Source organism: Bemisia tabaci, chromosome 7, assembly GCF_918797505.1.
Source record: "Bemisia tabaci chromosome 7, PGI_BMITA_v3".
Lineage (NCBI taxonomy): Eukaryota > Metazoa > Arthropoda > Insecta > Hemiptera > Aleyrodidae > Bemisia > Bemisia tabaci.
The window spans coordinates 13,538,489-13,560,725 of NC_092799.1; the positions used below are offsets into that span (position 1 = coordinate 13,538,489).

A 22,237-nucleotide genomic window follows, 5' to 3' on the forward strand; every position below is an offset into this window, starting at 1 on the left:
TCATCCCACGCTGGAGGGGCGGAGGGGAGGGGAGGGAGAGTGGAGTGAACTCATAACTACTTACGAACTACTACGTAACAAAAACTCACAGGGTACATTGATCCACCTTTGAGAACGATTTTCGGAAACATTATCAATTATTTTCTGTAAGTACCTTGTTTGTATCCCTTCATACATGTTATACTGCTATTTTTTCCATTATTTTACCTCGTTCTCCCTCAACGTCGTCTACAATTTTGATAATTCGATCGCGGCACGAGGTGTAGGCTTCGGCCAGATTTACGTGGCCGTATATTTAGGTTATCCGCTTTTACTGAAAATTTTGGCAATTCTGGGAACTTTAAATGCCGCAAGTACTTCCTCTTATACTGCTGTAGCTGTGCAATCAGTAATTTGTACGAATACATGAAATAGAATCCCATTATTTCACCACATTGCAGCCTATGTTTACCTGTACCTTGTAGTTGGAGCAGGTTGTATCTTGCTCTCTGATCAGTCTCTAGTTGGTAACAAATGCCAAAAACGTAATCCTTATCGGCTTTTCTGTTTGTTCCAGATGACGGATCCTTCAAGCTGCTTCAACCTAAGAGAGGACTTCCAGAGTGTAAATTCACTGTTCATCGCAGACCTGTGATTCCACCTCCGTTGGCTGTCACTTCAGTTTTTCCTCCAGTTTTAACCACATTATCTTCCACGCCTAACATTCAGTGTCATTCGTTTTATCGACCTCAGTTTTCCCTACTCGAGTTTCGATAAGCTTCTTGTTTCCACACCTATGTGTTTGGTGTCCTCTCCTTTAGTTTTTTGTGATTGTGCCAGTTACTCTGTGATAAATTGCAATGTTAGACGAAATTTCCGTTGCGGTTATCTTTTTAGTCCGCCTGATAGAAAAAAGTGCAAACTTTAATCAAGAGCAACTGGAAGGATTTAAGCAGAGGTTGTCTGAGCTGTTGATGAAACGCTTCCAAAATCACTGGTTCCCCGAAACTCCAGCCAGAGGTCAAGCGTACCGATGCATCCGTGTCAACGAATTCAGCCGCCGAGATGCTGTCATTGAAGAAGCAGCAAGCGCTTGCGGGTTCAATTATGATGACATGAAGCTCCCTGTTGAATTAACCTTGTGGGTTGATCCAAATGAAGTTTGCTGCCGGTACGTATGAATGTTTCTTTTTGCACCTGGCCCTTTGGTACTCATTGTTGAATACTGTAGCAACAAAGACATTGAATCACGTAGACCGTGCATCCTGTGTTACAGAAGGCGAAGCAACTTTTAAAAATTCGCATGTGATGAGTGGTGGCACCGACCCGCATCCATGAGTTCGTGTGTCCCAGTTGCGCACATCTGCGCATGCGCAGGAGCGGCTCCAGTGAATTTTTGTCGGATTGTGAGGCTTTTTTCCTCGGTTAATAATTAGTTTGGAAAAATGAAACCATGCTATTCGGGTGTAAAATTATGTGTTCTAAAACTTTTCTTCTCAGGAATTTTGTTTGGAAATGGACTCTAAACGAGACATTCGTGAAAAACCGAGCGCGGGCATGAATTCTTCATTGCCTCTCTGCAACTCTTCGAGTGCTTGGGACACACGCTCTCTCCCCTTCCCCGCCCGCCCATCATGGGGCTCCGAGAGACTTGCCTCGCTCCGCCAGTACTAAACCGAGCCGGACGCACGGTCTACGTGATTCAATGTCTTTGTGTAGCAATCTAAAGGGTGTTAGGTCGTGGGTAAAAGATCTAAGACACCTTTATTATCTATTTTGAGAAGTCTGTCTCTTTCAATGCAACTTTTCTCTGGCAACATGGCCAAAAACTGAGCTTGACAGCTCATTTTTTTCCTCCACATCTAGATTTTAAGTTTATTTGTGTCATGAAATTTTTCTGTCCGAGAAAGTTCAGTAATGCCCCAATTATTCAGTGTTTTGTGACGAAGGCCGCAGCAGATACTAATTCATGAAAATTTCCAAAATCAGACTGAAACAATACCATTTCAGGCTCTGTTTGTAACCCGAAAGCAATAACTTTGCCCATTTCTTCTAGTAGGTATTTTAAAATAGTCACATAACTAAGAAAGTAAAAAATAACTCAAAAGTAACGTTTGTATTCAATTCTTGCCCTTAGAAACCTGTCCTCATGTCAATTGTTATTGACTATTTTGATAGAGCTTATAAATAGCTTAATCTTGAAGACATCCAAAAATCAGAGCATTACTTAAGTACTGTACTGTCAAAAGTAGAAGTGTGCATCCTCCAACCTGAAAGAGGTAGAAATGAAAGTACCTATGAATGTGAACTTGAGTTTGTCACAGGCAAACCAAATAATGAAGAAAAACACACCATCCCAGAGTTGTTATCAGCAGCACTTATTTACCTTCCTCATTTTTATTTGTCATAGCAAAAGCAGCTAGGACTTATCAATATGTATCCTACCGTATTCCACAAAGAGAGAAAAGAATTGAAGCTGTCTAATACCTGCCGTTTCCTCATTTTTTGGCTTAAAGTGGCTTTTTTGGCTTTTTTATCTTGCAGTCTGAAAATACCTTAATGGGCCCAGAAGCGGATCTTATCAATACTCCTCCTTTTTCACTACGATGAATTTTTTTTTATTGATGTTCTGTGTTGACGAAAAATTAAAAGTAGAACAATGTGTTCAAGATTTAACGGATAAATTTCTTGCCGTGAGATCATAAACCATCTCAGATTCCATTTTTTAAATATCCAGTGATGAGAGATTTCAACATGTAACCTTAAATACGATTTTCCTCTTTTCCAGATTTGGAGAAAACAAAGGCTCCTACTGCACTTTAGCTTCATTCAGTGATAAGGAAAATTCAGTCGCTGTAGACAGTAAATCTCTCAATGCCATGGTTGATCAAGTCATGAACATGATAACGGAAGAAAAGCCTGCAAAGGCTCCGGTAATATTCTTTTGTCTTATTTCCCATCATCAAATGAATTAATTGAGAATTTTGCGTATCGTTTTGTATATTCCATTTTGAGGGAATCCACTAAAATTTCATCATCATTCTGTTTTGTTTTTCTGCATACCCATTCGCATGCGTTACTAAATTTGCCTGCCGCACCTAGAAATACAATGATGTTAATCAATGAAAATACTCCATTGCCATAGAATAATAGTTACCAGAAAGGTAACTGGCAGAACCTCTCGTAAGATAGCGTATAGTTACTTTTTCGAAGCAGACTTTGCTCTTTTTCCCCCGCAAAATTTGAAATGTTAAGCTGAGCGGGGGTTGCGAGGATTTCAAGAATCGGAGCAAAGATGGCCAACTGCTGCAGTTCTGGTAGCTATTATTCTATGTCATTGCTTTGCATGAAAAAAAAAATCCCCAGGACTCATTCAGGTTAGCAACAGAAAACTCTCAAATGATATTTAGAACAATGCTAATAGCGCTATCTATCAAAGAGTCAGAGAAACACGACAGAAACAATTACCTAGCAATGCTGTAAGATGGCGCGAGTTCACTCGTCAATGTCCCGGGCGAGTATATTCAGTAATTACGCATCAATACATGCAAATGGGTTAAATGCATGGTGTCTAGGATCGGAAAGAATGGAGATTCATCAAGGACTAAAAACTTTCAGGGAAAATCAGGTAATTTGTTCCTGAAACTGTGAATATCTTCTTCTATTGCCTAAAGACTGCTCAGAAGCTTAGAACCTTTTAGAATTATAATTATAGTCGCCCCCAAGAAATTCCTGTCGAAGTTGGAGAAAAATGTGGTTTCTCATCAGGGAATGAGCTTTTGAAAATAAAGGATTGAGCATGGACAAGAGGCACCATGCTGAAGTAAATGACTTTTCTTCAGAGTGCCAGTGTTTTGCAGGTTTCGCAGTGTTTCTCAGGGCCAAATGCGCCCAAGAATTGGGCTTTGGCAAGTGACAATTGTTCATATAAACGTGAAAGAGGGTACACAATGAAGGCCCAGTGGCATCTTGATGTCACTAGAAAGGACGATTTTGAAAAATATAAGTTACTTCAATGTTTCTCTTTTGCTGCATATTCCCTTGCTGTCCGATAATTTTGCTTGATAACTTACATGTCACCCACAGGGCTAGGAAAAGTACATTTCTTTTCTTGCTCTGAATACATTTAGCTGTACACAGAAGCAAGTAATTCAATGTGAATTTTACGGTAATTTTAATTTTCAAGATTCATGTCTGGGAAGTTTCAAATCACTTTCATCACTTTAATTCAGGAAAGTCTGGATAAGCTCTAGAATTTTTAATCTTGATGTCATTTAGCAGATTGAGCAATCAGTCGAGGTTCTTTGAAGAACCCTCCTATCTTTTTAATCAGATCTTTGATGAAGGTGTTGTTTTTCAGGTTGTTCCTTTAAGCTCGAATAATCAAAAACCATCCGGTGGTCGGCGCCAAAATGGTAACAAACAAAAGATGTCCCGGAAGGGAAACCAAATGGGTGGGATGCCTCACAATGGTTACCACCATCCCATGCATTGGTACAGTCTTCTAGCGCCACATTGGATGCCCCCCTCTCATCAGCCGCCTTTCCATCCCATTCTTGGGAAGTGGACACCTCAGCAACAGCAGCGCTACAACAGCTGGAATTCATCAAAATCACTCGTCAAAGTCTAAGTACCCCTACTCAATGTTCTATGTACACGCATCTTTTACTTATCTCACCTCTTACGATTCATCCTTTAAAGTGTATCTATTTTGTTACTTGTAATGCATAGTTGTTCGCTGTTTAAATTTTGTTCCAAAAAGGAGAGAAGGTGTTAGCCAGTTTTCTAAACTCAATAATTTTATAAATTGTTGCTAATTCTGCAATAATCCTATGTCATAACCTTTTTTCTCTATCTGTCCACTCTTTCATTGGTCGTGGGTATATATTTTTTTCTTTTTTATATAAACGCAGAACTGTGTTCTTCTCTTGGCTGCTTTACTTTTCTGTTTCATGTTAGTTTTTTTTCCTCTAAATAATGATTTATAATTGGTAAAACCAAATACCAATGTTGCATGCACTTTAATACTGTACATAAATTTCAGTTTAACTGTTTTATTTTTGACCTTTAAAATATTACTAGTCAAAATATTATCAAAAAATTTTATTCTAACCATAAAAATTCAGTTGTCTCTAGATGATCGTTAATTCCATTATGTGTTTTATCTAATTTTGACTAAAGTTGTAGCTGCCATAGCAGAATATTATATATCAGTATCTTGTCGCTTTATTCTTATTGTTTTAATAATGTTTTACTGAATATTGTTTCCATATTCATTTTATTAAACTTTTCTCTCTGTTCATCAGAAGTAAGTCGTGTCCTTGGATTCGTGACTCATCAAGTCTTTTTTTCTGCTCATAGCTGACCCTTGACCCCCTTTCTGTATATATTTTTGATGAAATGAACATGTTTTCTCTACGTTTTTATGGAGTGATTTAACTCATCGATTCAGCCCCTTCTGCAAATATCTCCTCAGTTTTCTACCTTTCTCAAAATTGTTTTGTGAGCATCAAAGCTTATCTCGTCAGATTTTTAATCTATGTAATTATATTTTTAAATGGTATTCTGGTCCTTTTTTGTGGTTAGTGTTTCTCTTATTCTGTGAAGTTTTGAAATTCTTTAGGTTTACGATCGGGATAAAAAATTTAATGTCTGTAGTTTCCTCCTCCCATTTTTTGGTAAAGGTATCTTATAATTTAGGTATTTTGGAATTTAAATACATATTCTTTTAAAGGCTGAAGGTTAACTGTTCAGAATCTGCAAGATATTTTTTGAAGCTTTGAAATTAAAAAAAAAAAAAAAACAATTCAATCATAATGAAACCATTCTGTTGGTTTAATAAGGTATTTTCAAGCTCTATTCACATTTCCTTTTTATCAAAGAATAATTCAGAATTTTGCTTTCAAGAATTCTTCAGTTTTATGTTTATTGTGATCGTGAAATATCTTTACCCTTAATTATTTTCCAGAGTAGAGGTATAATTATTAATCGTATTATTTGTTTTATGGCAAGTAGAATTGTTCAGTCTGTACGCTTGATTTAAAGCCATTCTATGATTCTGACCCGAGAACCCCTCACGAACTCACTACGATTAATTTATTTCTCTTCATGTATATTTTGCCTTCTCCTGCTTGATTTCTCTCGCTTCTAGGTTCCCTCAATTTCTATGGCATGCTGATGTAGAGGCTCGGCTTAGTTTTTGTTATACTCTAATGTAATACTTTTTGTACTTTATTTACTCGGAAAAAGAGGGAGTAACATTTCATCATAGAAAAACAATAGTTTTTTTCTTTAAGTGATTACACTTACCTAACGTTGTTTATTCGTTGATTGCCGTTATTTAGTTGGGCTATAGGCTTAATATATTAACCAAAATTTAATTGCATCAAATTGTTCTATTTTTGTTGCATAAAATTCGTTCAAAGTTTTAGTTAATTCACTTTTCTATGTTCATCCCATTTGAAAAATGCATCTAGGATTCTGTCATTACCCGAATAGTTTTGTTTAGACTTTGTTGTAACTTTTGCTCCTCTGATCAGGAAGCTAGCTAATATGTTTTCAAGACCCAACCCTAGTAAAGATTTCACTGTTTCATTTATTTAAAATAATATAATTGTGGCGTGGTCTCTAAGTTTAAATTTTATTCTATTCAATATGTAATTTTTTCATGTTCTTCAACTTTTAGAGGTGCTTAGTTAAAAAATGTTAGTAATCAGATTTCATGTTTTTGTAGATATTTTTATTTATTCTTCAGCTTGTGTCAAATTTAGTTTTTGAAACTTTTTGTTCTTCGTACTCCTCTTTTTTTTTTACCTTCGGATAATTTAACTGCTATTAGCACTATTTTCCTTTACTTCACCGTCAGTTAAACTTCTCTCAGCTGTCTAGCCACAGTTATGTGGTACTCTTGTGGATATTTTGTAAATTTTACACAAAAACTTACAGATGGAGGCAGTTGGTACGAAATGGGACATCTGTATTTTGCATGGGAGAAGTTCCTTCATGCATTTACCAGACCAGTATAGACTCATAATTGAAGAATTTTTCGCTCAATTCCTCTTCATTACAATTTTTGTCCTACATTCGCTGATTACTAAAAATTTTTGGAGCAGTTAGTAGTATGTAGACCATTCAAAGTACTACAGGCATCGAAAGCAAATTGGTAGAGTGAATTTACTTACTAATCGGACATTTTCTTCCCAATTTTCAGACCACTGCTGTTTGAGCTCTAACCTCTTCTTCTTGCATAAGAAGTTAGCTTTTTATTTTGTGGCAGTTACAGCATTAATGCCACCATTTTTGCATCAAGTGTTTCTGAATTACTATTAATGTCTCATAATTTTATTAAAAAGAAGTAATGAAGCAGGCAGGCAGCTGAGGTAATTTAACTTTCTTTTCATCTCTTTTTCAATATTTTTGTCGTTACATGCTCTTCCTTCTTTTACATATCTTTTCTTCAAGCGCCCCCCCCCCCTTTTTTTTTCTCTTGTATCGTATGAGACGTTTGTCTCTTAGGTTTTGTGTTGCCTGCAAAACTGTAAAATTTTTACAGTCAAGTGCGGTGTCTGTGAATTGAATTTTTGTTTCTTTTTTGCTTACCTACACCTTTTTGCACTAGCCTTACTGAATGTAATGGTAATTTCATTATTTTGGCCTGTTTTGTTCAATTCATTTCTTCAGTTTTTTCATTTTTTTCTCTCTTAAGTCAAGCTCATTGCACTAAGTTTATTATTAAATTATTAATGTTTTCATCTGTTTAATTGACCGATTTAAGTTTTAGTTAATTACTGATTTCGATTATTATTAAATGTTCTGTCTCTATAATTTGCCTTAAATTAAATTAATTATAAATCGCCTAAGGTGGAATGTGTAGATTGAAACAACGGATGAGTAGTTTCATGTCTCCCTTTCTTACGATAGATCATATACTCCTGTGCTTTGCCAAGTATTGATTGCATGCATTACTCTTATTCATATGACATTTTACGTTCGCCTATTTTTTGCCTTTCTTTTTTTCATTTGTTTCTTGTTTAATTAACATTTATATTGTTAAATTGTTAGATAAATTTTATTTTTGAAAGTAGATTGTTTTAGTGGAGTTTTATTTGATTTTTTTAGCCTTAACTTCAATTGGATTCTAGTTGAATACGGAAAATATAGTCAAAAAGTTTAGAAAAGAATTCTAATCATTTGTATTTATTCAATTTTTTCAAGTATGTCAACTTAATTGACTCTGTGACCTAGTCACTGTGTACGTCTTCTCTCCCTGCCCTAAATATTATTGGTTGGTTAATATTTTGTTTTAAATAATGGAAATTAAAACCAAGAACGATTGTACAAGACTTAGAAATTTAAAATAAGGAAATTTCGGAGGTCTCTATACTTAGTGTTTTTTCTTGTAGTTTGTGTATGTTTTCTCTTATGAAACAAAGCACTTTAAACTTGAACATGCGATGAATTTTATCCAATCAGCAAACATTTTTTACACAGTAAGTAGCTACAAATAAAATTGGTCCATTCCTTCCAGAAAACATTGAAAAAACGTTTTCTCGAATTTTCCCCCCAAGATTTTTGTATTCCATACACTTCTTTCCTTCCTCCTTATTAAAAGTTAAAGCTTAATGAGTTCATGCTGTTATCCTATAATTGTTTTGTAGCATTCAGCCTCTCAAAGGAAACCTATGCAAACCTTTTTCCATCCAAGAGTGCTTAACAATATCATAAAATAAGTTTATAGTTAATTTAAATTGTTTCTCTCTAGTACTTTATACTACAATTCCCTTGCCACTTTTTGTGTCGTCAGCGTATTTCAAACCCCACATGCATGAAAAAAGTTTTCATGACCTGAATTTTCTGAAACCATTTTTATCGTAACATTACAAATTCCTTCTCAAACAAGGATATTATTTAAGTAGAATCACACTCAAAATCCGAAAAATGTTTAATTCCTAATTGCTGACCTACTTATCGCTATCACTGCCAATGCCTTTTTCAGAATATCATATGTATCTATTATCATACCCTCAGGCTCACTGAATGTCCATCTAGTAATTTTACCAATGTCATTCCTCTTACTGATTGATAATTAGTATGTATGGATGGGAATTCTCAGCGAAAACAGTTCTGATACCATTTAAATCTCAGCGTTTTAGCATCCTTGGTTGAGAATGCTCTTGTCTGATACACGGCACTCAAAGTTCAGTCAGTATTTAAAGTTAATATTCTCTCTTTCCTTCACTGATTTTAACAAATGTGACACTGATTTTCAGTCTGTAAATAAAGTATCCTAAAAAAATTTAAAATTTAACTGGTTAAGTATTTCAGTGCCTTTGCAAATGCTTATTTTCTACCTTATTATTGTATTTAACTAACCAATTGCAAAATTCTGCTCTGGCGGCATTTCTTGTGGGGGGGGGGAAAATGACCAAAAAAAGGCAGACATCAAATTTATTTTATCTCAGTGAAACGTCACATGCTTTGATGGGAAGGAAGGTGGGGGATCACAACTCTTGGACTTGCACTAAGTATTTTAATCAGGGTTCGGTTCTAACGAAAATCTCCAGCTTAAACGATTTAATTCCCTATTTCTTGCAGATTTGATACTTTTCGCTTTTTTTTTCCGTTTTTGGGATTTAATGTAGAAACTGTCAGTTAGTTCTTAAAATTAGATGTCTTTTAGGCACTCTGAATTCACTCAATTTTTTTAAACACTTTGAATGTATTCACCAGATTTAGGTATAGATTTGGTACTGTCACAGCAGTAAAATTTCTTTACACTGCTTGCATATTCACAAGAAAGAGATTCGAAGGTGGACGTTAGTTCCAATTTCAACTCCTGAAGGTAGTCATGTGCGGGTCGTCTTAAACATCAAAATACTTTTGCTTGTCAGCTGCATATGGAATTTTTATGCATACACTAGCCATGCATGGTTTTTTTTTTTTTTTTTTTTTTTTTTTTTTTTTTTTTTTTTTTTTTACTGAATTGGAACTACTGATTATTTGATTTTGAAATAAATTGAAAAATATTAGTATAGAGACATTTTTCCTAGTGTGGTATTTGTTATCAATGCATTTTTTTTTTCTTTTGCCGCAGCTCTGTCTGTTGTTCATTCCCATAAGTTCAGAAGTCTTAAATCTAATTACACTAGGAAGGAAGCTAATTATGTCTGTCAGATTCAGTTACTGATGTATTCTCCTGTTTTCAAAGAGAATTCATACAAGTTAGTTCGCAATGCAAAGAAATTTTACTGCAGGAAAATATCATTAATTTTTTTTGATAAGTAAATTGTTATATCATCTCGTTTTATTTAATTTGCGTAGTTTACTAGCGCGCACTTTCCCCAGTATATTAGGCATCCATTTTTGTTTCAATGTAGCGGCATATTGCAACCTAGTTATGTTCTCAATTACTTAGATGTACTCACCGTAAAGCTTCAATTGAATTTGTATCTTTAAAAATCTAATTTCACTGACTGCACTCAGTAATTACATGTTCTTACTCACATTTGGCATATTTTGATGTCGTGTAGCAGGACTGCTGTGCTAAGGAAAAACGCCGTATGAGCTTTCAGATGTTGTCCAATTTCCTACTTTAAGACGCTCATTTTGTATGAGAGTTATGACTGGGTATTTTCTTTTGAAATTTTCAGATAATTTAGTGTGTACTGATTGTGAATAATATTCACTGCTTAATCTGAAGAAAAATATCAACAGATTCCTCTGAAACTTCACTTTTGATGAAAGAAAATTTGGCAACATCTGAAGGTTCATACTGCATTTTTCCTTAGCCTGGCGGAGTAGGTTTAAGTAGTCAGTTTATCTTTTCATATTGTGTACCAAAACTATCCAAAGGGACAATTATCATCATTATTTTTAGTGAAATATTTTACACTTTTTTACTCGGTAGGTCTTTCTCATAGGTAGCCAAACATCTGTTTGCATTCAGTGTGTATCACTGTCATTCTGTTCATAGGTTGATGTACATTTATTCCGAGGGTTCAGTTTAACTTGCTTAGTGAAGTTATTTTCATTGTATTAACACTTATCCTTAATCGGTGTTCTGTTCTTATTTCAAGTTACTAATCACAATTTTTTTGCAATTCACAACTTGTCTTTTATCTTCTCACTCTTTTCCTACCTATCTTTGATGAAGTAAAATGTTTTGTACGCATTTATTGCATTTAAGGAAGCATATTATTTATATTATTGTGTTATTAACATGAACTTTTATCTCCAATCTAATTCTATTAAAAATACTTATCATCATTTCAATTTTGAGTCTCATTTGCATTATTCCATCAGCTCTTGCAACCTTTTCCTGAAATTCTTGTTCAAGTGACCATTTAGGCTGACGAAAGTAACTTGGTGCTTTCTACTGTTGTCTGGTCTGGATCGAAGACCACGATAGTGGGTCGTAGATTCAGGGTTGCCACAGTCAAAATTAACCAGGAAATATCAGGGGATTTTGAAGTCACGGAAAATGACGAAATGTAAATACACCTACTAGCTTTGATTTTATCTTTTAAAAACTACAACTTAGGTTCAAATGTGGGATTTCCAGGTTATTAAACAAGTGTTTCAGTATCTCATAGTGCCACTAAAATAGAATAAGCTATTTTTAAGATCAAGGACATTGGTTTTAAAACCAGATGTGTGAATTAATTCATCGTAATCTGTCAATTTCCTTTTGAGCTTATCTATCATTATATACCTTGGCTTTTGGACCAGAAAAAAATTGCCCTATTTTAGTGAGCAGATACATGCACTGGATCTATTGCAGAGGCGTTCTCAGAGAGGAATTCCAGTATGAAATGCCTGAACAATGTATCATTTCAAAACATGAAACCTCCTTGGCATGATAGGAGGCTTTTTACACTGTTATAAATGCTTTGATAATTCAGACATTCGAGTTGTTTCTATGCTAATGTCTCAAGAGTGCTAAAGATTTCAAAGCTTTATACATACTGATGCCTGAGGTCCAAAATCTTGTATCTCCATTGAGGTGTTTCAAAATTTCTGCTCCTATTCTATTTGTTCAAAGTGAACCAACTCAACTTTATGGCCTGAAATTTAGACAGAAAATTCTGCTCACCGAGTAGAGAAATGAAGGATTCTTTTAAGAAATTACGTTGATAGGTATTCGAAAGAAAAAATAAAGAATGACAAGAAGTCTGCAACAGAAAACAGCAAGTAGAAATATGTGGTATCGCACTTTGGCCATTGACACATTTTTTCACTTTCCGTAATGGCTTGACACTTCCTTTTATATTCAACGAGGGATGTGTCTGAGTGGGTCAACACTGCAGGCTTGTGTGGGATTTGCAATAAAGGTACAAACTGATTAGGGAAATGAAACTCACACGCAACTTTCTTACAGAGAACTTACAAACATTTTACTTAAAACAAAAACTGTACAAAACATGATAACAAACGGCGGGACATAGAAATCCCATTTCTGCAGAGCTGGCTGCAGACCATGAGTTCAAGGAGACACTTCAAGACAACTGCAAATCTGTCAGCTTGCCTGTTACAGCAGTGGTTGATTCTAGTAATTTCTTGTGATTATGTTCCAATGCTTTCACCAAAAAGGAGTGCCAGTTCGAATCCTCCTCCTTCATGAAATGCCCATCCTTGACAAGTTCTAAGGTCGAGCTTACAAGATTGAGGACATTGTTGCTCTGAAATCAATAGGAATACACGTGAAAGGAAGGCAGTTAGACCATTAACTCTAGCTGTTTTAGCACCAACGAAATCTACTATGGAACCAAACTATATTCTCAACATTTGATCAAATTGATGCAGCTCCTAAAACTAAAAGAGCAGGGGTAATTTTATGGAGAAAAAAGTGATCCCTATCTGCCTGCAAAGGTCTACTCTTCCAAGAGTTTTCTATTTAATAATTTCTCTGGTTGCTCTTAAGGATTTTTTGAAACATGAGTTATGTGCATAGAAATTCTGAAAACTAAAATGAACGAAAGTAAGTGTAAAGCATCATTCAGATTAGAAACAACAATGTTCACATGACGCCATAGCTGTTGGAGTTGAATTCTTCAGAACAGAAACTCTCATTATAAAAAGTAAGGGTTTTTCTAATAGTCTGTTCTCATATGTACATCCGTGTGCAACTTTCTGAAAAAAGTTGGTGAGTGGTATCAATCTCTTCGTTATGATGTCTAGAATCAGAATTTGGATGGTGATAACCTTGAAAATCGTGCAGGAAGCGCCTAAAGCCCAAAAACAAAATGGCGGCCGCTCGGTAGGCCTTATTTTTGAAAATTCCGTATTATGGCATGTGAGGTATCGATTCCTATGTTTTTTGGGTCGTAAAATCCGAATATGATGTTTAAAATACCCTCCGATCAAAAAAAATGTCGCAAATCCAACATGGCGGCTGAAAATACCCACCCGGCGCGAAAATCGCTGAGTTCTCATTTGGCCGTCTAGTAAGGCGGCCAATGATTGTATTGTGTGGTCCCAGGTTTCAAAACAGAGTTACAACTCACTGTACGGCCCATAAAAAAAAACCAAAATCCAATATGGCGGCCAAAATGGCCGCCGATCGAAACCTGTATTTTTGGTATCGGCGTATGGCGTCGAGTGGGGTATCGTTTCTGATGTATTTTGGGTCGCACATTACGAATATGAAGTCAAAAATTACTCTTGGCCAATATTGAAGCTCGTAAATTCATCATGGCGGCTAAAATGGCAGGCATGGATAGAATAAAAGCAATTACACACAGCGGTAGTCCTGATTTAATACATTTGTGGGGCCTCTCAAACCAAATTCAAAGTTAAAATTCATCTGATCACACGTATACGCCTTTGCCATCCACTTTGACACTATAAATGGCTGCTACAATAGCCGATCTTAAATGATAAAATAACCACGTAAAATGTGGATGTCGAGGTAAGTAGTGAAACCATGCATCCTCGGGACGGCTATCAAATTTTAGGGTGTACTTACCTTTTGCGAAGTTTCTTATCGGAGTATCCAGGAGAATTTGTCTGCAAAGTCTGCTAATCGGCCGCGAATAAAAATAAAAGTACAAAATACTCACAAAAGTCTAAAACTGGACCCGACAAGCGAGTAAGACTTAACACTGTTAGAAGATTTTATGTGTGTTTGGGCAAATAAATAATAAGCAAAGTAGATGAATCATGTTTTTCGATGTATTTCCTTCAATGATTACAAAAATGTATTTTCAATTTAAAAGTTGTGTTATATAGATTTTGCCTCAAATTACCCAAAATCATTAAATACCTTCACATATTACCATGCCATACCGTCTTACCTTACAATATTACCATGCCATACAATATTACCTTACCATAGTACCATGCCACACTATATGACCATGCCATACCCTAGTACCTTACCAATTACCATGTTACCTTGCCAATTTTTCCTTAACATATTAACATTTTAAGTATAGAAGCTCTGAGAAAATATCTTGAGTTCTGATTGATTTACTCATCACAACTGTCGCTGGATTCATCAATGGCCTCTTCGTCTTCTCCCTCATCATCGGAGGATTCTATGTTGTCACAATTTGAAGCATCACCTTCACATTTGCACATTTCTGTGCATTTTAACCCTTGTGACCTACAGACGCAAGGTAAAGTGCAGCGCTTTTTAACACAGTTGCATCGGCAAAGTTCCCAGACCAAGTCTGGAATGCAAGGAATAGTTGAGGTTATCGGCTCATATTTGTCCTCAACTTTTTGCCATCCAAAATTGATAGGTGAAGGGGTTTCAGGGAATTGAACCAGATCCTGATTCCAAACTAAAGCTTGTAAGTGTGCTCTCAGAAGAGCTGGATTTAAGGCTGCTTTTGTGGGAGGCAGATTTTCATCTTGGCATTGCTTTTTGGAGAACAGCCACCATCTTACATCGCCTATATCTGTTAATGTGGTCTTTGGAAGGTACAGCTGACAAACACATTTCTCTAGCTGTGCTCTAACGTCTTCAGGTAGGAGCGATGTTTTCCCAAGCTGTACTAATGCTTCCAATAATTCATTATCTGCGGACTGAAAGGTTTTCCACCATTTTGGTTTCCCCTTATGTGCAAAGGATCCTGTAATGTCAGCGCCTGACAGCGCATGCAAGCCTACAAGAGCAGATGCTTTAAGAGGTCCAAGGGCGTTGTAAATTGGAAGTAGGTCAATAAACTTTTTCATACCCTGCCCTATAAACATTCCAACTTCAGCGGTGAGCATGGGGATGCGTCGCAAAGCTAAAATTACCACATCTGTATCAGGTGAATATATGTGTGTGCTAATTACTCCTTTTGTAGCGACAAAAACACCGTGTAGAATCATTTTTGTGTCAGCTTCCTCTTGCGTTGTTTGAAGGCACTGCACATCGGTGCCATCCGAAGATTGCACGTTGTTTCTCCAACTCACAATAAATTTCAACTTCTTAATCTTTGCTGACTTCAAAATTTGAATAGAAAGGAAGTTAGTCAAATCATCCTTCGTTTTGTCATGGGCCACAAGTTTTCCCATTGAAATAGATGCAATTTTCATGTCTGCTGATATTTTGTAATGAATTGGTTCATTACCTTGCTGACGGCGTACTCTTGTGTCATTTTTCAGAGAATTAGCTTGGTAAGTATCAAAAACAATATGAGTTTCATCGTAACAGCTGAATTTTTTAATCAACCAGTCACATGCTCTACCATTCAGGCTATTCAACCACATTAACGCAACACAACTTGCGATGTCGACGAAACCTATCGACGAAACTTCGAACTGCTTCGACGCTGCATGCTCGAAAAAGTTGAGACTGCAGAGAGCGCGCGCAACCATAATGAAAACATTGTTCTTAAATTCAGACGCATGTCTCCTCTTATTTGTCGGTTAATTCATTTCTTCTATGTGAAAAAAACCGGGAATGTTTGATTTTTGCAATATCTAATTATCGATTACAGAGATACCAGTAAAATATGTGTAATCCGACGAAAAAAAAACATGATTTTTCAGTCATTATATCTAGTTTGCACGCCTAACAGAGTGCTTCCTAGATTCAAGACTGCTTTAAGAGCAGTCATTCATTGTGTCAAAATGGATGGCAAAGGCGTATACGTGTGATCAGATGAATTATAACTTTGAATTTGGTTTGAGAGGCCCCACAAATGTATTAAATCAGGACTACCGCTGTGTGTAATTGCTTTTATTCTATCCATGCCTGCCATTTTAGCCGCCATGTTGAATTTACGAGCTTCAATATGGGCCAAGAGTAATTTTTGACTTCATATTCGTAATGTGCGACCCAAAATACATCAGAAACGATACCCCACTCGACGGCATACGCCGATACCAAAAATACAGGTTTCGATCGGCGGCCATTTTGGCCGCCATATTGGATTTTGGTTTTTTTTTATGGGCCGTACAGTGAGTTGTAACTCTGTTTTGAAACCTGGGACCACACAATACAATCATTGGCCGCCTTACTATAATAGGGCCCACGAACGATGATCCCTGAGCCGCGGGTATTTCTTGCAAACACTGGCAACAGCGACACCCCGGCCCGAACCGATTCTCGAGTTCGGGGACAATGCCGAGCCGAGCCACAATCGAACCCTAATTACTTACGCGTAATTTACAATTTCACCCTCCCGCTAGAAAAAACCAAAATTTGTTGAAAGTTGTGTAACATATTTTTAGCAAGTGTTTCGTTACTCTCCTTTAAAATACGAGTAAAAAGAGGCCTCGTATATAAAAATCGGTCAAATAGCAGCAAAGTTACTGTTCGAGATACGATGTTATACATAAAAATTGGACTTCGCTTCAAAAAGGAAAAAGAAGGAAAAAATAAAAATTGTATATAACAATTATATATGATTTAGCTCAGAATTTTACGAGCAATCCAACCATGTAATGGACGAAGAGATTGGGGCAAAATTACAAGAAATTGATCTTTTACGAAAGGGCTTCCTATGAAGAATTGTGACCTGAGGATAGGGGTAGAATAGCAGCAGTCCGCATACAATAGCTTTTCGCGTTCACAATACCCGGTCTCGTCGATGTGCGTGCTCGACCCTGCAGCGTTGTCATTTACATGGTCCATGCGTTTACTCGCCCGATTTTTCAGGGATCATCGTTCGTGGGCCCTAGTATAGACGGCCAAATGAGAACTCAGCGATTTTCGCGCCGGGTGGGTATTTTCAGCCGCCATGTTGGATTTGCGACATTTTTTTTGATCGGAGGGTATTTTAAACATCATATTCGGATTTTACGACCCAAAAAACATAGGAATCGATACCTCACATGCCATAATACGGAATTTTCAAAAATAAGGCCTACCGAGCGGCCGCCATTTTGTTTTTGGGCTTTAGGCGCTTCCTGCACGATTTTCAAGGTTATCACCATCCAAATTCTGATTCTAGACATCATAACGAAGAGATTGATACCACTCGCCAACTTTTTTCAGAAAGTTGCACACGGGACTGGATTTTTGTACATATGAGAACAGACTATAACTTGCAAAATGATAAATTCAAACACGTAAACTGAGCTTACTATCTGCTACCATGAAAATTAAAGAACATGAGAATTTTTTATCAGCCGATAGGGTACGATGAAATTGTAAGCTGAAACGCACAAATAGCAAATGAAAGGTGTCCAGAGGGCCAATTATTGAAACTTGATAGCAAAGTGCTAGACGAAGAGGACATGGGGAGTATGGAGCCATACTATTGGTTGAAACAAGTGGTTCTTAGAGACTAAGGGAGAAAATGATGCACTAACTACAGGGTCTTTCACAGGTTGCCGTTAGTTAGTCTGTTACCTCTCTCCTTTGTCCATTTTAATCACCGGCTTCCACCAATAGGATCCCTCCATATGCCGTTTGTCTTCTTTGTCTATCAGTTTCAATAATCTGCCCACAGATGATGAAAATTGGATTTCGATTATCTCTTCTATACATTTCTCCTATCAACTCAACATCGATTTTTGGATCCGTGTTTCATTTAGAAATTCAAAAATTTCATACTCACAGTTTGAATACACGTTGATTCATTTACAGGTGGATACAAAGTTGTGACAAAATCATCGATGACCAAACTAAATTTTGTCACATTAGTAGCAATGTTGTCCAGCTGCGTCACTTCTTTTTCAGAGCTACATTTGCCATTGCTTTTCAGCGACGATCTAATTTTTTTCAACAAACACCTGGCTGTTTTGATTAAACCTATGCCAGAGGGCACGATTTCCATTTCTTCACTATTCCAAATCATTTCTGTTTCATCACAAGGTTGCGTCGCTTCATCAAATGCCTAAAAGAGATATAACAATAAAGATGAAATATTTCTTAAAAACAGAGCTAGATCTGTACATTCCACAGAGAATTTCTTCAAATCAGCTGATTTCATTATTCCTCTGATCTGTGAGGTAGAAGTCCTACCGTTTCAGTCAACAAGGATTCAAACGCTTAAATAAGGAGAAAGAATAAGTAAAGCTTTATGGAAAACCATTGACAGATAATATCTTTTATATAAAAAATGGACCAATAGTTTTCTCCCTACTTAGTACGTACTTACATTTCACTGACCCAAGTGTGAAACCACATACCTCCACTCTAATGTTTCAAAATTTCCGCTACTATTTTGTTTTTCGAAGAGGAACGAGCCACTTCTATAGCTTGAAATGTATACAGAACAGTTTTCCAGCAGAGAAGAAAATGCAGGAAGTTTCCAGAAACTGTTGATTAGCTTTTCGAAAGAAAAATTAAAGAATGAAAGGAAGTTTGCAACACTGCAAACAGAGATATATGGTTTTGCACTTTTACCATTGATTTTCACTTAAAAACAAGAAAACACTCTTGAGAAGCATCAACATTCTTCTGGAAAATAAACTATTTGTCAGCAATTGTCAGTAAAAACGAACGGAAAAAAAAACAAAAAAAATTACCATGGTCACTTCTTCTAGTGCATCTAACACCAATGATTCTTCAGCCTCTACCATGCGGCATACTGCATCTAAATTATTTTCTGGACTGCGTTGAATATCGTTGCAGGATTTTGTTAAACAATCTACTATCCTCAAGGATGACTGGCTAAAACATCAAACATATTGAATTACAAAATCTTCCTAAAAATCTTAATATCGTCTACGGTATCAGAATAAATAGATTTTTCCAGAATTTAAATTTATTAAATATCTAAAAGGTCATCTTGGCTGAGAGTTACATGGAAATACATAGTTATGGCTCAATTTCACATCAAAACGACTTTCAAGGATTTACTTGCTCTCTTCGACTGCGAAAGGAAACAGCTAAAGAGGGATTGGAGGAGAAGAGAGAGGGTTCTTGAAATATGTCTCACAGATGAATAAATTAAAAGCAAGTTGAAATTTTTGTAAGAGACTTATCTGATGGCGATCATTAATTTCCATATGAAATTTTCATACTTATCCTTGATTGACACTTAGAAATTGAGAAACTACCGTACAAATGAAATCTACGCTTGTGTTATTTTAAAACAGAAACTTTCCCATTAAAAGTCAATTTAACTTCAAAATGTTGAAAATTTGCCATCCAATGAAACACTATACAACCCTTTAAAATACTCACTCGACATATTCAAGTTTTTCCAGAGCTTCCAACACTCCAATCAAGTCTTCAATAACTCTTAGAACATCTTGATGATACTGCTTTCTGAGGGTGAGCCCACTGTCTTTAGGTAGGGAGTAAAATGCATAAATCAGTTTGGTCGCGAAAATCTCTATTTCATCTAAAATTGGACCAACCACTTCCACCTCAGGTTTTTCAGGTTGTGACAAAATGTAAAGTAAGGTTGTGACTTTATCAGCGAGTTGAGCGGCTAGTACAGCTGGAAAGAAGAAAGAAAAGGACAATATTAGAGGAGATAAAACAGACTTTACCAAGAAAAGAGTACCAAAATCTGATGCAATAACCATTTTCATACAAGAACGCTACTTTTTACTTCAAAAACATCTGTTGATTTTCTTTTGAATTTTGAGATTTTCTTTGCACAAACGGTTCTTCAGTCTCTTGAATAAGAATAGAATTAAAGTTTGCCCAGATTTTGACTAATTGATGCAGCACATTGAACACCAGTTCAATCACTTTGCGCCTCTTAGATGAACCACCCCTCAGAAAAACCAAGGAAAAAACAATAGCTTGAGGTGTCTTCAGATAAGTTGGCCATTGTTTACTATTGGTTTGCAGGCGTTTTCGCATCACTACTATTCAAATGAGAACATCTAACTCTCGCAGAACGAGAACATAAGCTTGGATACGTTTTTTAATACCTTCAAACCTTGTAACACTTCAATTTTTAGCCACACAGAAATCACAACCACATTAAAGTCGCGGATCATAATTGATAAGAATTTGTTTATGATACGATCATGAAATGGATGTTTTCAAGGGGGATAGTAGCAAACGCTCCTTTGTGTAGAGGCGCAAATTTGTCATCAGCGCTTGCAAACCGAAGGTAAACAATGGCCAACGTATCTGACGACACCTCTATGCGTTATTCGAATTATGGGCTATGAGGCACCTCCTACTTTTGAGACAGATAAATGCTACAATTTGATATTGGAGAGAATATGTTAATTTCATGTTAAAGGAAGATGAACAAAGCAACTTGCTTTCTTTTCCTCTGAATTTTGGATCGGGAGTGTTGAGCGCAGAGCATTTGGCCTTGGAGGTCTAAGAGACAGACCTCAGGCTTGCTGTAGTGGCTGTTTCAAATTGACGACATTTTGTACTTACTACACGTTGATTTGACAGATTCTGGTGAATTGACAGAGCTGGTTGCTTCTCCACCTGTTGAGAGAAACATAATGAAAGGAATGTTATTACACAAACAGCATGTTAGTAGGTATAATAACGTGAGAAGCTGACAAGATCTGAGTTGGAAATTTTGAGTGCCGTCTGGTTTTGTTTTGACTAATTTTCCTGTTGTTAATTAACAAAGAATACTGCACTGTAGATGTGAGTTATGAATCCTCATTTGAACTGTTTAATTGTTTATAGTGGGGCTTGAAAGCAAAAAATCAAAGGTTGACGTGCCTAATGATACAGTGCTTTTTTCATCCGAACCGCAGAGGATCGCAACGAAACGCATCACTTTTTTATTCCATTCCACTGGTGCGTTCCGTGCATTCCAGTGGAAGATTTGGACCGCTCTTCCAAGGTGAGTTGAGACTGCGGTTAGGCCAGTTGAACCAGCCTGAACTGCTAAGATCCCGATCCGTAGCGTTCCACGGATAAAAAAAAAGCCGTAAAGATTTATGATGCTCGATCATAGATGTGTCAGTTGGAATAAGGACATATGTAAAAACCTTTGGTTAAACTTTCAAAGATTGACATACTTACTGCTGTGTTGTCTGAATCAACGTCAATTTTTGAGCACTCAATGATCTCTCGCATGGATCTTGACTTTATGCAAATGAGCCAATTTTGACTGCTTTAGCTTAATTATTGTATACATTTCGATTAGATTCGACGAATTGAGAAGATTTAAAAAATTTGGGCGTTGCTGTTCAATTCAGTAACACAACAGTTTTGTACTTAGTCCAACACTTTATCGGCAGAGGAAGCATTGAAAGGACGTTCACTAACCTGTTTCCAACTTCTTCAGTTCGCGTCTTAGAAAGGACAGCAGATTGGGAAGAAAACACTTCCACGATATGTTCATCCTGAATTTAGAAAAATGCCCTGTCGCAACAGGAAAACTGTTAGATTTAGCGCAGCAAAGCCACTGCTTTAGCTACAGGTAAGTAACACTTGAACAGTCCTCAATGTAACCAAAATAAAGATTCTGGTCGTATGTTAAAGACGGGAGGAAACTTACAAAGAGTGAGACATTTGAATTAAGTGTTCATAGATAGAAGACACCATGAAAGCAGGGAAAAACCAGGAAAAACACGGCATGGGTTTGATAAGTTCACCACCAGCATTTTTCCAAATACAAAAATTTTGAGGTTAGGCCATGGCCGTGCCCATGGTTGGACCGCTGCTGGCTTCAAAGTTTTCACCGGTCTCTTTCATTAACGAGAACTTCGACTGAGCATAATATTTCAAAATTGCGAAAAATTAATTTGGAATCATTCTAAATGCACAAATTTACGTTCTCAGCACTTTTCCTAAATTTTTCAGTATGAAATGGTATGAAAACTTCCAAGAAGCTCTAAACTTTGGCAACTATGTATGACGTAGTAAAGCGTCATGATGCAAATTTTTTTCAGCAGCCACTCTGCTCGTAGTCCGAATTGTTGACTTTCTTAGATG

General features: G+C 36.5%; 2 protein-coding genes across 2 annotated transcripts; one reads left to right on the forward strand and one right to left on the reverse strand.

Moving 5' to 3' along the window:
• On the forward strand, positions 1 to 11,250 carry LOC109035322 (protein BTG3). The gene is made up of 4 exons (XM_019048910.2): positions 1 to 146; positions 557 to 1,150; positions 2,768 to 2,912; positions 4,340 to 11,250. Exons 2-4 carry the CDS (start codon positions 840 to 842, stop codon positions 4,607 to 4,609), a joined length of 726 nt encoding a protein of 241 aa, XP_018904455.1. The 5' UTR covers positions 1 to 146; positions 557 to 839; the 3' UTR covers positions 4,610 to 11,250.
• Positions 11,251 to 12,345: 1,095 nt separating this feature from the next.
• On the reverse strand, positions 12,346 to 22,128 carry LOC109035321 (cyclin-D1-binding protein 1 homolog). Its single transcript, XM_019048909.2, has 6 exons — positions 21,569 to 22,128; positions 20,717 to 20,770; positions 19,550 to 19,808; positions 18,889 to 19,033; positions 17,976 to 18,254; positions 12,346 to 12,656 (listed from the first exon to the last, which is right to left on the reverse strand). The coding sequence occupies exons 1-6, from the start codon at positions 21,642 to 21,644 to the stop codon at positions 12,474 to 12,476; spliced, it is 996 nt and encodes a 331-aa protein (XP_018904454.2). The 5' UTR covers positions 21,645 to 22,128; the 3' UTR covers positions 12,346 to 12,473.
• Between the last annotated feature and the right edge of the window lie 109 nt (positions 22,129 to 22,237).

Bases quoted from the DNA above. Each gene is read 5' to 3' on its own strand.
- LOC109035322 (XM_019048910.2), top strand. From the start codon at position 840: ATGTTAGACGAAATTTCCGTTGCGGTTATCTTTTTAGTCCGCCTGATA. The intron at 1,151-2,767 runs GTACGTATGAAT...CCTCTTTTCCAG, and splicing joins CCAAATGAAGTTTGCTGCCG to ATTTGGAGAAAACAAAGGCT. The intron at 2,913-4,339 runs GTAATATTCTTT...GTTGTTTTTCAG, and splicing joins AAAAGCCTGCAAAGGCTCCG to GTTGTTCCTTTAAGCTCGAA.
- LOC109035321 (XM_019048909.2), bottom strand. From the start codon at position 21,644: ATGAACATATCGTGGAAGTGTTTTCTTCCCAATCTGCTGTCCTTTCTA. The intron at 19,809-20,716 runs GTAAGTACAAAA...TCTTCTTTCCAG, and splicing joins ATCTGTCAAATCAACGTGTA to CTGTACTAGCCGCTCAACTC. The intron at 19,034-19,549 runs GTGAGTATTTTA...TTGATGTTTTAG, and splicing joins GAAAAACTTGAATATGTCGA to CCAGTCATCCTTGAGGATAG.